The sequence below is a fragment of the Anas acuta genome, chromosome 2 (genome assembly GCF_963932015.1).
Source record: "Anas acuta chromosome 2, bAnaAcu1.1, whole genome shotgun sequence".
NCBI lineage: Eukaryota > Metazoa > Chordata > Aves > Anseriformes > Anatidae > Anas > Anas acuta.
Genome location: NC_088980.1, coordinates 8,325,148 through 8,342,506, shown reverse-complemented (window position 1 = coordinate 8,342,506; position 17,359 = coordinate 8,325,148). Strand labels below are relative to the sequence as shown.

The window sequence follows — 17,359 nt, the reverse complement described above, 5'->3', positions numbered from 1 at the left end:
CAGAGCATGACGTGGACCACTGGAGGGAGGTGTTAACCAGGCAGCCATCCTTATGCTCTGAATTACTATTTTTCACCATGGGATATAAAAGAAGTCTAAGATCTGAGTTTTCCCCCAAAAATGCTCCTGAGAGATGGACATGATCCTCATCTCTTATAGACTGAAGAGAATCCTTTTCCTGGGAGTAGAACCATTCACTCCATCACCTGTGGAGAACTTCAGCATCACCTGAAAGGGATCTGAGAGGGCAACCCTCCTTGACCAGCATGATATAGCAGCCTTCAGAGAAGCTGCAAGGATCAGCACGCAGGCTGTGTTAGCAGTGGCCAGGTGAGACAGGACTGACAGGATGCCTGAAGCTGGCATGAAAGTGAAGTTCACCTACTTGTAGACTCTACCATGAAAGAGCAGATTCCTAGACACTGACTTGGACAATGTTGGGTGCATGGTCTGTGCTAGAATAAACATGGATTGCCTCCCTGGCAGCCTCAGTTACAGACTGTTCTGTGTCTGTCTGGGATGCATTTAGCTTTTCCTGCAGTAGCTGTTGAAACCTGGCTTCCAAGGACATGTCCAAACATCACTCATTGATGGGAAGTAGAGAAAGTAGAGAATAATTGTTTTTCTTCCTTGTGTGCTTCCATACAGCTTTTTTGTTTTGTTTTGTTTTGTTTCTTTAATGAAATTATCTCAAGGATATTTCAACCTGTGAACCTTTTCTTCTTCTTTCCAGCATACTTTCTTCTCTTCCCGTTTCCCTTTGAGGATGGGAAATGAGAGAGTGGTTGTAGTGGAGTTCAGCTGCCCAGCAGGGTAAAACCACCACACAAACTGAGTGCATCTTTCATAGTGGGAGGAGGAGTATGTGCCTACACCACCTCTCTACTGCTCTTCCCAGGAAAGCTCTTTGCAGCCCACAAACTGAACCACACATTTGGAGAGCTGTTATCCAACACACCTCATATTTCTTCACACTATTCTGGACATGCAGTTCTCCTCAGTAAAACTGCCACAAGGGACTTGGAAAAAAATGTGCACCAATAACTCAGGAGCACTTGCCCATTGTCCAAGCACTGCATGTTACATGTGACCTCATGCTGGTCTCATCAACCAGCTTCTTCTGGGAGCTGTGTTATTACTGAGAAGCTATCACCTCTCATAGCTCCACCCTTGCTTTTTCCTTCAAAGTATCCTGCTTAAAATTCTTTTGTATTTTTTCTTGAATCAATCAACATTATAGGTCATCTCAGCCTCTCCAAAGAGCCAGTGTTCCTCACAGACCCTCATCATCAGGCCTTGTTTGGATCTGAGCCTTCCCCTGTGTGCTCATTTGTGCAGGGTGCTGACTTGGAAATGGGTTGTTCTGAAGGCAGCCTGTACATCTCCTATTATGGGTTTGCATGAAGAACTAGCTTCACTGCGCTGTTACAACACTTTCACTGTTTCCTTATGGAAAGGGACTATAACCTTTATTTCCAGCCAAAGAAATGGCAAGGCAGGGGGTTATTAAAGGGTTGATGATATTTATTTCATCTCTTAAAATGATTGATTTTAAAGCCTGGGAAAAAAAGGAAAAGTATGTTGTTTTCAGCCAAGCAGAAGACAGCATGTGCTATATAAATTCATCCACGTTAAGTCTGGAGCAGTGACAGTTAAACTGTTCCAGACACAGAGATGATTTCAGCACAAAGTTCACAAAAGGTTATTGAACCAGTAAATAGAGAAATTTACTCATTTCTTTACATGAGTACTCATTACTCAAAAAGTCTCCCCTCAAAATTTCTGAATAAGGAACATTCCTGGGTGCAACTTGCAAACCATCTACCAAATAAATTTTAATTGTAATTATTGTAATTGTAAATATCTATGTAGGATAAAACAAACTAATCAATCATATTAGGTTGGCCATTTTACATTAAAAAACAAAACAAAACAAAACAAACTTTTATTAATGAGGGACTAGTTTTAAAGAGATTGCATTTTTTTTCTGATTTTTTTTTTTTTTTTTCCAATTTATTTGTTCCTTCAGGCAATTTTTGTTATTCTAAAGAATAGAAGTTTACCCTGGAGACTTTATGGCTCTGAGTCTCCCTTTGAGAAGAAACATGACAAACTGTTCTATAGTAAGTACTTCAAGTGAAGCTTAACAATAAATAAATAAATAAATTCCACTGTAATTGAGTGAGAGTTTCCTTATACCCCAAGAATATTCTAAGAAAAATATATCACAATACCAGATTGAAAAAGTCTGAAACTCAAAAACAGTCAAGGTCTGGGGTGTGGTATGGGCTGTTCTTCTTTGGGTCTGTTTTAATAACTTTTTAACTTAATTTCCAATATAAAACAATAACATTTGTATGAAATTCTTTGCACCTATGGCCTATGTTAATAAAAATATAACAATTTTCACTGAAGACCACTTCCACATGTCTATTTTCTGAAAGAATAACCAGAGCTAAATATATGAGCTGGAATTAGTTCCTGAGAAAAACTTTGAATACCCTTGTTTAATTGGGACATAATTTTGGAAAATACAGAACACATTTTAAGGTTGCAGTATTATATGCAAATAACTCAAAGAAATAAAGATAATTAAAACAATCAAACAAAAAAAAAAAGTGAGGAAGAAAGGAATACCTTCTATTTTCATCAATTGAGCACTGAATATCTTGAAAGATAACAGCCCTAAACACGTCAGCTCACTAAGACTTTTTTATGGTTAGCTGTAAAAACCTATCTGCCTATCCTACTTATCAGTCTCAGAACTAGAACTTGGTGTCTTCACATCTACTTCTAATAGCATAAAATCACACAGAAACTTAGATAGATTTCTTCTTCTTTGGGAAGAAGGAAGGAAAGATATTAAAAAATGTTAAAAAAAAAAAACAAACAAACACCATGGAAAGGAGAAATGTGGAAGGTTTATAAAGAATTAGAAACTTCATAATAAAAAATCTTTGATGAATGATGAGGAAAAAAGTGAACTGGAGGAACTCTGCAAAAAGAAATAAAAGAAAGTAAAACATAACTGTTCATAAGTGAACAAAGAATCATAGATAAGTTTGGATAAAGAGTGGAAGGTTTTCAAGAAACATGAATGCCATTTATCAAGGAGCAAAAAAGCATTCTTAAACAATTAAGTGACTTGTTTATTTCAGTATTCACCAAGGAGAAGAGACAGGTGTCATTAAGAAAATTGCTTCCCAGGAGACACACGGCCCTATAGAGAATTTTAGAGAGATGGTATAAAATATAATACAAATGAGAATCAAAGACTTTCCAGAAACTTAACCAAGAAATTAGACTGTCAGAAGACACAACTGGAATTCAAATAAAAGTGATTAAATAGATAGGGAAAATTTTTCCATTCAGGTAAGCTTATCCACTATTAAATATTTAATGCACAAACACACACATACACATACTTCCTCTACAGTGCTTTTCAGTGTTCCAGTAAGAGGAGGTAATAAAAGCAATTTGAACTTACTAATTTCAACTACAGATAGACATCCGATCATCTAGCTGTTCTTAAAAACAACTCAGCTGTTCTTAAAAACAACAGAGCTCACCAAGCTTTTTGTTCAAGATGAATGAATGTCATTCATTTAGAGCATAAAAGAAAAAAAAACAACACATGGGATCTAAAATGTCTTTATCCCCAGTTTGGAAATTTAGTCAGATTTAGCAAAGAATAGGAGCTCAGAGGTTTGTTTGATTATAGTTTGCCTCTGTTTGTAAAGCATCCATCAATGTAATATTTCGTACTAGACCTGCAAAAGCTTGTAAAATACTAATACCACTTTAAAATCAATCACTTGTCAGAAAAGAAGCCATCAACTTCCTTTGGGAGTTATGTAAAGTGAAGGCACAGGCTTTTCTTTCTAGTGAAGGTCTACAAAAACTGATTAAAAAAATGCAACAGACACAGATGCATGGCTAGGACTCACGGTAATCCAGGCTGGAAGACAGCAAACTGTTATAAAAATCCCTAGGTCTTCCTGAGTAAGCGAAGAGTAGAAATGGTCTTTAGATACTGGTAACAGTATTTTTAAAAGGATGAGATTATCGTGTTTTTTATGTGACCCCTCTAAATCATAACTTATAGAGGGGATTTTTGCTTCATAAAACAAAACAAAGTACAACAATAAAACACTTTTTGCCCTGGAGTATTATTTTGTCCCCTAAAGAGAAAATGAGAGGTGATAAACAGAACCACTTAAAAGTAATTTTCTCTGACTCTGTTGAGATTTCTCAGCCAGCTCTGATCTCAGAGCTAGGCAAAGCATGAGGTAAGGCACTGGATTTGTCAGGATTTCAAGTCTCATTAATTACAACAGAGGCGGGGGAAAGAGAAAATCCAAATATTTTAATGCTATCAAGAAGGTTAGACAGAATTATAGCAGATGCTTTTCCATCACAATAGCTCTGGGAAGAGCAGTTATCCAAAAGACAGGGAAAAAAATAAAAAATTAAGACAACCAACCTAGTAAGCAATCTCAACAATCTAGTTGAGATCTCAACAATAATGGACATAGGATAAAAGCACATGGTTCTTCAGAGCAACTCTGCCAGTTTCCAGGAAAGTACGTCTGTGATGAAACCTTAGTGTTTTCTATCCAGCTGACCTTGTCTGACTTTGAAAATCTAATGAAAATATAGCACCAGGAAGTGGTGCCTGCAGAGAGCAATATGGGATTATTAGTACATAAAATAAGATGCAGCTGTGATCTCCCCACTACAGGACCAACAGAAGTGCTTCGTTACAGTGTGACCTCATTGGACATTTGATCACACCTTTAATTGGGTCAAGAGATTGAATATTGGGCTTGTGCTCTATGCTAATTAACACTTCATGTTACTGGGGTTCAGATAAAACTAGAACGACTCAGTATTCTCCATATAGTTTTGCAAACCATGAATCTTTGAACACACCTTATTTTCTAACACGTCAATGGGATAAAAATCATCTTGGAGGGTTGTGTGGATGTCTTCAGAAATATTGAAACACAATATTTTAAAGAGTCTCTACCCACATAGATCATGTTCTCATCCGATAAAATATACAAGACAAACACTAGAGCCATTATCTCCATTTCTTATCAACAGCAATATTATCACTTTTAAGCAATCACAAAATTACAGAATGGTTTGGGTTGGAAGAGACCCTAAAGATGATCCAGTTCCGCCCTCCTGCCATGGGCAGGGCCCCCTCCCACCAGCCCAGGCTTCCCCCAGCCCCATCCAGCCTGGCCTTGGGCACTGCCAGGGATGGGGCAGCCACAGCTCCTCTGGGCAGCCTGGGACTGGGCCTTACCACCCTCAGTAAAGAATTTCTTCTTAATTTCTGATCTAAATCTCCCCTTTTTTAGTTTCAAGCCATTCCCCCTTGTTCTATCACTGCACCCCCTGACAAAGAATCTCTCTCCAGCTCTCCTGTACAGCCCCCCTTTAGGTACTGGAAGGCTGCTCTATGGTCCAGCTGTGCATGTATTCAGTGGCCTTGTACATTTTATTCAAGAATGGAATTTAATAGGAATCCTACTTCCATTTTCAGGGCATGCTGCCTTGTACAAATGCTATGGGAGACTTTGCTTCAAATAATTTTTATTTTTTTTCCTCCCCAGCTTCCTGATGAGCCATAAGCTGTTGACCTTTTCAGTAACATCAGAAAGTTGTTGCTGGGCTTTTCTTTGCTAGGCTGCTAACATCTGCATCTAACTATTAATTACCTAAGTTTTTTATTTTATTTTTTTCAGTCTCAGCAGTCATTGCTAATTCTTAATATCCAATCCTCCCATCAGGGGCCCATTCTTTATTATTATTGCTATATATGGTTTCTAAGGTGTCCACCCACATCACAACTAACTCTGGAAAAGAGAAGTGTGTGGTAAAGAAGTGCTTTGCCTACACAGAAGAGGAACATTTCACATTACAAATGCTACGCAGTGACCAACATGGGCGAACAAATGGCAGATCCCTGGTGGAAATGATATGGTGTTGAGCTGCTGAAGTGGCTTTCCTCCCACCAGCACAGCTGAGAGTCCTGCCTGGAACTGCCTTCCAAGGCTAAGTGGCTTTCAGCCTGCCACCACTTGGAAGTGAGTGATGCTCAAATGAGGGCCTTGCTTAATAAATGCTGGAGCTTTCTTATTAAAGAGGTACAAAATGTATTCCCAAGCAATAAACACACGTGTGATTTAACTGCTCTTCAAGCACTGTGATTTAGAGTGTTTAATTCAGATGATTATAAAAGCAAGAAGCCCAACAGTTCCAAGAGAGCTTAAGACAAATTCCAGTAAACTCAACTTAAAGATTCCAATTCATTTTGGAAGATTTAAGGTTAGGCTCCACAATCTAGCTACCAAATTTAAATGTATTCCAAGGACCAGTCTTCTGCAGTCAAATACAACTGAATAAGCATATCTGACCATGAGTGTCCTCACAAGAGCATACTGGCACTGAGTCTGGCACAAGAGCCATGACATTACAAAGCAGAGGTTCCTGAATTAACTACATAACACACCTTAGAAAGATGATACAAATGATGAACTGATAACTGGGAAAGAGGGATGAGGGAGAATATGCCACAGCAGTCAATTATTTAGAAACTGCACAATACATTTTTATTTTTTTTGGTGACAGATTTCACATCACTATTTGTTTTTACATACCTCTTATATGGGCTTATTTCAACCCTTATGTCATTGTTAGGGGAAAATACTCAGCTCCTATAAGTAAAATTTAATTAGCTGAAAACAGACTCTATTAATTACAGTGCTTTTTCCTCCTAAAATAAAATGTGGGCTCTAGTTTATAAATGTGAAAGAGTGAAATCGTGCAGCACTCTCCACAGTAATTATCACATATTGCCTCTGTGGGGTAAGCAATATTTCTCTCCTTGCTTCACAGATGGAGACACTGAAGTACGGGAAGATTCTTGCTGTACAAAAATGTTTGAATGCTGCAGTGAAAGGGCATAATAGTCCAGAACAAAACAGAAGAAACTTGGTTGGTCTGGAAGATGTCAGCAGTGCAGCCAGTTCTGTGAAGGATTTTTTTTTTTTTTACCTTTTACTATAAACATGAAAATGAGAGCATGTGCAAGGAAAACCTGCTTGTCTTTCAAAGTCATATAGGGTCAGGTGTATGCAAAGTCTAATTAAGCTTTCTTTAGTTCTGTTCCCTGCCAATACCTGTATAAAAGAATTAGACAGGAACATCAGTGAGAGCTCTGCAGAGAACTACAGCCATCACTTTGAAAATTTACTCACAGTGAAGAACAGGCTTAGATCCTCCTCCCATTATCACTTCAGTAGATCTCCAAAGCATTATTTTGCATTCACTCCACCCATGGAACTTCTCTTGAAGGTAATGGGAGTTCAGTGTGGGGAAGTAGTGCAATATTTTATAAAGCATTGTATGTAGGAAGAGCTGAACTAAACCCCACAATTTCTACTGTTATCTACTTATCATGTTCTTCTGATTACACCATATGAATATGGGAAGAACTGTGAATTCTTCATAGCAGTAGGCATTTACAATTTCCTCCTCCTTGTATGCAAAGTCAGTGAGGAGTGGGGATAACTATTAACTTCTCTCTGATCCCTATAAGCAGATTTGGAAGCTGCCGTGACGTGCCCCAGATGGATGTGCTAACACCATGCTGAGACTTCACTGGAGGGGGGCAGCGCTAACCTCTGCCACTTGCTGTGCTCAGAGGGAAATGGGTTGTGCAGAAAGAGATGAGTGCTAGGAGGTCTGAGGAAATGCATATTTTATGCTGGGCTTTATTTTAAGAAAAGTAAACACAACATAGAAAGTTTAGAAAAAAAGTAAATATTATTTTTGGCCACAGCAAAAAGTTAAGGATAGAGGAACCCAATGGGATAGCAATCCAAAGTTAGCTCTTGCTAAGGACCTGCAGTGCTAGACCAAACCAGTAGCCCAGCAGCAGGCACTGCTGTGAAATGACGTTAACACTGGTGAGGGAAATCCTGTAGCAGAGTGAGGGGAACAGTCAGGTTCCCCATGCCCATGGACTGACTGAGAACTGTGTGCAAACTGAGCTTTTTCCCTAAACCAACCAAACATGTGAAAGACTAAAATAATCCAGATTGGACTTAGTTAAAGGAATATTATTAAAACCCACAATATAATTAACAACAAACAAACAAACAAACAACAACAACAAAAAACAGCTGGTTTGTGCCTACATTGTATTAGCTAAATGTTTGTTTTCCAGAGTTAGGTTAAAAAAAAAATATTATGAAATAGTTGTCGATTATTTTTTGTTGTTTTGTTTTGTTGTTCCATTTCTTCCCAGCACCTCACATGAGAACTACCTATTGCACATCTAAGCCTGGGGATGCAATCACAATACGTATAAATTACAATTAGCTGGCAATTACAACGCGGCAAGTGCAACATTGGGGTTATGAGAGCAGCTTTGCAAAAATATTTGTCATGCAGACAACTGTAAGCATTTACCAGCAGGTATCCGAACAGCAGCATCTTTCAGAGAAAAGAGAAGGGGTCGACGCAGAGCTGCTTGTGCCAGGGAAGGGAAGTGAGAACAGAGGTTTGTTCCACTAGATGGCACCCGGCGCCAGGATCACATTTTTGGGTGATCGGGAGGAGAAAAAAAAGTACGTTGTACAGGAAGGCTGAACTGACCCAACTCCCCTACACACCCCAAGTGCTCAGCCCAGGAAAATGAGAACTGCAGATCTTTGCTTGCTTCCCCTCTGAAAAATGAAAAACTCAGGCTACAAGCAAGCAAAAAAATCAATCAAACAGACAAAACAAAAAAAAACAAACAAAAACAACAAAACAGAAAGCAAGTGTGGCAAAAGCTGTAAGGCCTTCTAGCCTGAATGTACTAAGATGCGGCTGTGAGAAGGCTGAAATTACAAAGAAGAAGAAATTAAATCTCTGCAGAGTCCCTGCAGGTTTATTTACCCTCTCTTCTACCTCAGCCTTATTTTCATTTTTAAATAAGATCATTGGTGTATATGTCATTGACATATACCAATTGTCCTGTAGAGAGCCAAATTGCGCTACTCCTCCTTCCACAGGGAGTTCATCTTCACAGCAGCTCTCATAGAAAAATGTTACAGTCCTGTACCCTTTATAAAATATCATTTGTCAACATATCTGCTGATGGTGTTCCCAAATTGGCACATTGCACTTACGGAAAGCTCTGAATGAAACCTGCAAAATGCTTGTAAAAGTCCCTTTTGACTTTAGACACAGCCTGAATCTGGAAAGTCTATGGAACATTTAAGAAAGAATTAGAAATTTCCCTTTAAAAACAATTTATGCTGACATTAATGTCACTTTATTTAAAAAGTGATGCCACGGGTTAGATTATTTGGCTTCCTTAATAGTTAGCCCTAGCAGAGCTATCCCTCATTTTATCAGCTCATGGAGGGCAATGATGTTGCCTGTGGATTGCAAATTTTGTTGTCAATGAAGGACCTGGGGCACCAAACTGAACTGCACCTTGTGCTGTGTCAACACGTTGTGTCCTGACCTCAACGATCTTCATCCACACCCATCCATCAGAGCAGTAATCCTGTATTAAATATGAAATATGTGAAGAGATTTTCATACCTTCATCCAATAGAGACTCTACTACCAGGTCAATTGATGCATTGCATCACCTGTTACATCCAACAGCAACCACCACACCTGCCCTTTCTTTTCTTGCACTACCCTAAAAAATATCTAAAATTTATCATTCCAGAAGAATGATAAATGCCCACGTTCCATGGAAATGCTTATAAGCCATGACTTCCAACACTAGCATGTGCTATAATCACCTGAAAGATAAATGCAATCATTACTTTGCAAAGTTGATTGCAATGCCTGTACACATATCTACAGCCTAAACTGCTTTGTAAATCATTCCTTCCACAACACAAACACCGCCACCCTTCCAACTCTCCTCCTGTAAATGCTGCCTGATCCAACACTGCATCGTCCTGTGGGGACCCCAATGCCTGATACAGCTCTATGCCTTCTGGCACCGTTTAATTTTCCAAATCTTCCCCTCATAGTGGATTTGTCTCCTCTGACATATTTTTTCCTTCAGCTGACTGCACCATGACTCAAACAACATGAAGAGAAAGGTAAAACACAGCTGAGTGTGTGAAAAAATTCAGGCTGGGTTGACAAGGAACTCATTGTCAGGGATGAAGAAAGGTCAGGCAGTAGTAGCAAACTGCCTGGATCCCTGCATTGTTAATTTTTAGCGTTTCTAATATACACCATGTATGATACTTCTGTCTTCACCTGCACTGTTTTTCTGGGATAAAACTGTGCTGTCTCTCAAAAGCTTTTGCTTTTAGCCACATTTGGAACAGATATAAAGCTTATGTGCTCATGCTGTGTGTTCAGCCTGTTGCTTGACATCCTTTCAACCCACAAGCTAATTTCAGATATAATTGGCCATAAGGATGAAGTTTTAAAAAGTAAAATAAATCCAGTAAGAAAAAATGAAGACCAGACAGAGACAAGGAAGGAAAGAGAATGAAGAATTCTGGAATGTTTCACACTGGGATGCCAGAGCATTGACACAGATGGTGGTGAAAAGTCTCCTAATACACATGTTCTATCTGTACATGGAAAAAATTTAACCTTGAGCTCATGATTTTTTATTGTGGGTCAATAACAAAATATATGCTGTATGGAAGCAGAATTTGTGAGCTCCAGGACTCACAGATTTCAAAATAGTACAGCTTTATTTGTAAAAAGTATTTTTTCTTGATTGCTTGCTGGAAACCAAAGAAAGTTATTTCAGCTTTTATTTTTATTTATTTATTTATTGCACATGTGCAAACAAGTGTGCTGAGGCACATCCTAGTATATCACCTGGACATAAGGGGAAACTTTCTCCCCATGATGACAATCAGGCAGTGGGACAGGCTGCCCAGCAGTGTTGTGCAGTCCATATCCTTGCAGATTTCGAAAACCCTTGGATAAAGCTCTGAGCAGACTGCTTTGAGCTGGAGTTCGGACATCATGAGGTCCTTTCCAACCTGAATTTTCTGGTGATTCTATGACCGCCTTGTATATAAACCAAGTAGATTTTTTTTTTATTTTTTCAGGTTTTGTGAGCTGTTGCAAGGATCTCAAACATCTGCTACCTGTTTAGCCATAATGTATAGAAATGATAACCTAGTGAACAAGCACAATAAATACCGAAATTACATTTCAACACAACGGATTGTTATTTTTTACCATTGCTTTTAAACACTTTGCACTTAAAGGAGATAGGGGGCTTAAAGGAAGAGTCTGTGTGATTTATTACATATTATGACTTGTAATCTTTCATGTTACATGCTTTATGTAAAGCAATATACCCTCATTAGGTTTAAAAATGATTTGTAAAGCCTGTGTGGCATTATTGTTTGTCTGCACTTACCTCACACTCTCTGAAAAGATAAATTATAAACCCAAAGGCTCATAGCTTCAGTATAATTTTGAGTGTGTGTATCAAAGAAACATTGGGATCCTGGAAATAGACTATTTCTCTATCTTCTTTCATCTGCAATGCTAGAGAAAGCATTTGTGTCAAGGGAAACTGCTGAAAGACCCAAAGCTGAAGGGTGATGCCTCAATTCTGACTAAATTTAAGGAACTAAACTCCCTTGGATAGATCCTCCAACTGCACTCTGGTGAATGGCCAACTGTCTCTCAGCCAGACACCAGCACATCTACATTCTGGCCAAAAACTTGAAAACTGGAATATGAAATTCACGTAGTCTGGCTCTCCAGGGAAGCTGAGTACTTCTGTTTCCAGACTATGTAATCTTTGGTACAACACACAGCACAGTGGTTTCTGCACCTGATTGCCAGACCATTGCAAAGGGCTGTCACAGGGAAACCATTTGTCAAGATACACATTATTTTGCAGAATTCTTAATGAATGAATTTTAAAATTAAAATATTGAATAATTGCTTACCCATGAGGTATTTTGCTGAGGACATAATATGCTGTATATGAATGCTGATACACCTGCAAAATGAAATTAAGAAACAAAACAGAAAAAAAAAAAAAAAAAGATTAGTAGTTGTCACCTGCATTAATAGGGATCTTTCTCTGAATAAATAAATAAATAAGTAAAATCTAGTATTTATAGCTAGGGAGCTGTAATAAGTACTTCAAAATCTGTAGTAGAAAAAAAACAACCACACACACACACAAAAAAAAAAAAAAAGAAAAACACAATACATGAATTCACCTAGCACTGTTGTGTGTGCTTTTCATCTTGCACTTTATTACAGTTTGCCAAATCGTATACATCCAGATGCTCAGTGTCGTTACCATGACTACCAGGTCTTTGATTAAATTGGGGGCACATGCTGTCCACACGGGCTAAATATAGAACAATCATTAATGAGGACACCTTGGTCAGCTAGAGACATTCTCCATCATTATAACTAGACACAACAGGGATATAACACATATTTCTCTGCTTTATTCCTGCATAAATAAAAAGGGAGTGACACTGCGTGATCTCAGATTGGGTTGTAAGACCCATGTCAGCTAGCAAATGAAACCTGGTTGACTTCAGGCATAAAGCTGACCTCACATTTGTTTGACCTGTTAAGTTGCTAAGTTGCATCTTCATATCAATTTGCAGTCTTTGGGCCCTGGGGAGGAGCTTGTCAGCTTGTATGGCAGGTCATCTCAGTAGGAAGACTTCATGACATTTTCCAAGTAGTAAATAATAATAATACCGGTGTCAAGGTCAGGGATTTAAGAATTAGTGGACAATTTTCCTCTAGTGACAATGCATTCCCTAATAGGGATCTGTGGTTGTCCAAGGTAAGAAATGCTGAGCAACACAGAAGGCTAGACAGTAGTGTGAAAGTCTAAATAAGAACAAATTTGTATAAATATATGCCTGTATAAATACACAGGCACCCACTTTTGCAATTATGCCTCATTACAAATACATATATAGAGGTATATTAAAATCATTCCTTTGGACACTTGTTTCAAATTTTAATTCTCTTTGCCTCCAGTAGCTCTCAAAAAGCATTCTGTCCCAGAGAACAAAAGGAGAAATTTTCTTGAATACTTGCTTCACAAATCAAGTTTGTCTGATAATGATTTTTTTACCCCACTAGGTACTTCTTGTTTGATTTTTTTTTTTTTTTTTTAATGCTTAGAAACCACGTCCTCCATGGCACTGCGAGCCTCAGCAGAGACCATCCCAGATCCCAGGCACACTGCTAGCATCACAGACAAGTAAGCATGGCTTCCTGCAAGTCACTCTCGTGGGCAAGCCTGCACAGTGGTTTCTAAGATGCTCTCATCTTTTTGGGGCTTAGTAGAGAGGCAAAGAAACATGAGGTACATCAGCTTGTAGGTATCAAAACAAACTTATCTGTTACAGTTTGAATCCAAACACTAAATCTTTACATTACAGAAAAAACTTCCTGGGGGGGGGGAGGGGGGGGAGGGGAAGAGAGAGAGAGAGAGAAAAAAAATCTACAACTAGAATATAGAAGTGAAAACAATGGTTTTCTCCTTGTGAAATGCAGAGATGAATAGCATACGGATGTGAAATCCCTCCTTTCTGCAATTCATTCATCTCCTTACAAGGATATCACCAGGTTGTACCCCAAAATCTTCTGTGTGCCCTTTTGAGGCACACAGATACATAAAGTCTCCCCTGACAAGGTCAATCTCTGTGGTGTATTATGCCAGGGAAGGTCTAGTAGCACAAACAAATTCTTTTCAAGATAGCATTTATTTTAGTACACATCCTTTTCAGCTCCACCTGTTACAGATGACATCAAATAAATTAGTTATCTCGTCTACCCCCAATCACACCAAAACTCCAAAGAGCTTTTGAAGCTTAAAATACTGAAAATGCGGACCTTGCTGAAGCCCATGGCCTTACTTTTTATTCAAGCATTGTTGAGGTTCCTAAACTGCTAAAATTCTTTAAAGAGAATGTAGTAGAGGACTACTTTTGTCTACAGAGCTGGAAAACCATACATGGCCGTATAGTGAAATACTGATGTATTTAACAAGCAGTTTTGTTAAGTCCGAAGTAGTTTTATAAGTATGGAAAGACAGTTTTGTGCTCGCTGGTTTCCTAATATTTAAAAAATACTAATAAATGATAATAAATATTGAGCAACTTTTGTCTTCAAGTATCCTGGCACTAAGATATAGAAAATGATGTAAATATAAAAAATGTGAACTACACAGAGATTGGCCTTCAAGGTAACAATTCATTGTATAGTCTCTTAGCAGAGGCAGAAATCAGCCCCCAAAATAAGTATGAACAGAGGGAAGCATCAAGGGCTTCAGGACAAGATGGAGAAATGTGGCAAGCTGGAGGGAAAAGGAACAGCCTGAGAAGTACATCTGCTGGTGTTCCCACTTGAGATACAGAGTCCCCGTAGTCATACTGGAGAGTTTAGAGCCGTCTTAGAGCCACTAACGGAGACTGAAGTAAATATTTATTTATTTATGAATTTATTTATTTATTTGGAGAGAGAGATTAGGTGTGTGTGGGGGGAAAAATAATAGATCTGTAGGAGTGTTAGAGAACTTCTTTACTTTCTGAACATTACTTGTTATACTGTCTTGGGTCTTTGGCAAAACTTTCTCACATTAGCTGTGCCTGTAGGTTGTAGTCTTCAAAGGCTTGTAGCTTGCAGAGTTCATTCACTGGACCAATCTTTCCTCTTTTAAAGATTTAAAAAAGAGGAAAGATATAAAGTCAGTAGGTTTGCTCACGTAAACAACTATAACTTGTATGAGAAAAGATTTCAGGATCAGATGTATATTATTATTTTAGTTCTTTAGCACAACACCCCATGCAGATCAAAAATCCTTCTCATCCTTACTATTTCAAACATGTTTGGAAAACAAACTGTGACCAACCCCCCTACTCAGATAGGGACCCTAAAGAAACACCATTTAATGCCTTCCTGAAAACTGAAATGGCTGATTTCCTCTTAGATATGAAAAAAAAAACCAAAAAAAAAAAACAAAAAAAAAAAAAAAAACATGAAATTATTTTAAATTTTTGAGATAAAGGCTATGTCTGCTTAATATATCAGCTGACAAAACTGAGTCAAATTCAATTGTTTACCTGTCATTAGGAAAATTGCACATCAAGGAAAAGTGTAGAAAAGAGATCATCATTCTTCTGACACCCAAAGTCTCAGAGACTGGACAGTTCTTAAATGTTCATATTAATTTCATGTAGCCTCTCTGATTTTATTTTCTTCAACAAAAATAACAGTGTTAACTCTCTGCATTCCTCCTATCTATCTGAGGGGTGTAGTAAGAGTTTATTGCACTGATTTGATGCTCTTAACCCTAATTTTTGGCTGCATATCAGAGGCACACACCTCCTCTCAGAAAAGAGATGCTTTCAAAGGTAGCAGAGTTTTTGGCATTGTTTTCATCTGTAAAACCTTGTTTGCCAAGTCTTCCTGCCAACATAGGTCAGAACAGATTTAAGACTGTTCTGAAGGGTTTTAGGTATGGCCAAAACCAGGTCACAAAAACTTCCATGCCAGCTGTAATCAATGAGTGTTGTAAAAGTCATTATACTAAAACCACTGTGCCAGAAGCACTGTCCCACTGGGTCTCTTATCCCAGGTCACAGCACAGATCTTGCTTACTTTTAATCTATGTTATTCGCTGCAACCTGTGCCTGGCTTTGCTGAAGTCACAAAGGAGCAGAAATACATAGAGCCATCTCTTCGCCCAAGTCTTGTAAAGGCAATTCTCTCTCTCTCAAATTCAGAAAAACACAGGGCTAACTACATATGACAAGACTTTGCTGTGAAGCCACTGACCTTGTTTTATGTAATCAAAGAAACCTGGACTTCACCATATGACAGCAGGACTGCAAACCTTGCAGCATGTGTAGCAGTAAAGCAGTGTCTCCTTCCTTCCCACCAAATTCCAAAACAGCAAGTCAATTTTGATTCCTACAAGCTACAGATATTAATTGGAAAAAGCAATTTCTGTTCTCCATCAGAGCAAAATGTGGTGTGGATGGTAGTGCAATTTCTCCTTGAAAGCCCTTATATGATCTCCAAAGACACAGATCCTAGTGTAGCAGGGCTTATTAAACAGAAAGTGTATGTTATTGAAAAATGGAATGGATTTGGACTCATTTATTCATTGTGATTATTCATATACTTTAAATTAGAATTTACAGCTCTTGTTCATTCCTCCAGACAACTGCAGCAGTACTTGACAAAAGTCCAAAAAGACAGGAAGGCTCCTTGTGACCTCCCCACATCTCACTGGGTTTGTCACAGGGGCACAACCTGGACACAACAGAACCTTCACCTACATTAACTCCTTATTAAAAGTATAAAATTTTCATCATTATTTTCAGCTTGCCACTGCCTGTGCAACTGAAAAAGAATTAGGAAAATGTTTTGTATGGAAATTAGGAATTTTTTTAGAAGGAAATTGGGAAATAGTTTCCATCATATGGCTGTGATGAAAATGATATGATATCTGCTGAGGTTATAGCACTATCATCAGAGAAAAAGAAAAAAAAAAAAAAGAAAAAAGGAAGAGTTTAGTTTACAGTTCCATCTTCTGTGCCAGTTTGTCACACTTCATGGGCTGATACCCTGCTAGCAACTGAAGTAATCTGCATTCATCAAATGGCTTCCCTTAATGTCTGTATGACAAGGTGCTGAATCAATGGAAACAATGCACATGCAGGCAGTAAAAACTTTCTTTGAGGATGTTTAGAAGAAAATTCCCCAACCCAGCTCAATCTTCTCATCAGCCAATAGGCTGTTCAATCAAAAAGCTAATTTAGTGTCTTATCTCTCAGTGTATTGAACAGTTTGCTGATCTGAGATTAAACACAAATGGACTGTCTGCCATGACTCCCCGATTATTACTTACTTGATAAATACAGGAATAAAACATCTTTTGTGTCCATTTTCTAAATGACTCCATAGAGCCATCTGGTCCTTCATGCTGCGTTATTACTTAGATTAAATTATTACCTAGAAAACTCACAAATAATCCCATAAAATGTAGAGTTTGAAAAGGAACAGCCATAGAGTAAGTTAAAATTGTAAGATGCATTATAAAGCAGTTTGAAAGGCTTAATACAAAATATCTACTATTTTGTGTGTTCTTCATATTCAGTAATCAGATATTACATCCAAAAAGTCACCCCAGCATCCCCAAACAAAAATGATCATTCCAAATAGTCATCAAAAAACCCTGTACAGTAGTTGGCTGATGTGTGAGAACAGCAAGAAAGTATTTTAATATAATTAATCATAAAGCCCCAGTAGTTATCTGGGTAAAAGGAACCATTTTTTTTATTCTGTAACAATA

General features: G+C 38.2%; 1 protein-coding gene across 5 annotated transcripts in view; it reads right to left on the bottom strand.

Annotated features, from left to right (window-relative positions):
* Positions 1–17,359, bottom strand: part of DPP6 (dipeptidyl peptidase like 6) — a 549,348-nt gene that overhangs the window by 105,253 nt on the left and 426,736 nt on the right. For all 5 annotated transcript variants that reach the window (XM_068673426.1, XM_068673428.1, XM_068673425.1 and 2 more), the window contains exon 6: positions 11,967–12,019. In XM_068673426.1, coding sequence (XP_068529527.1) covers positions 11,967–12,019 — 53 coding nt within the window. The remainder of the gene's footprint in view (positions 1–11,966; positions 12,020–17,359) is intronic.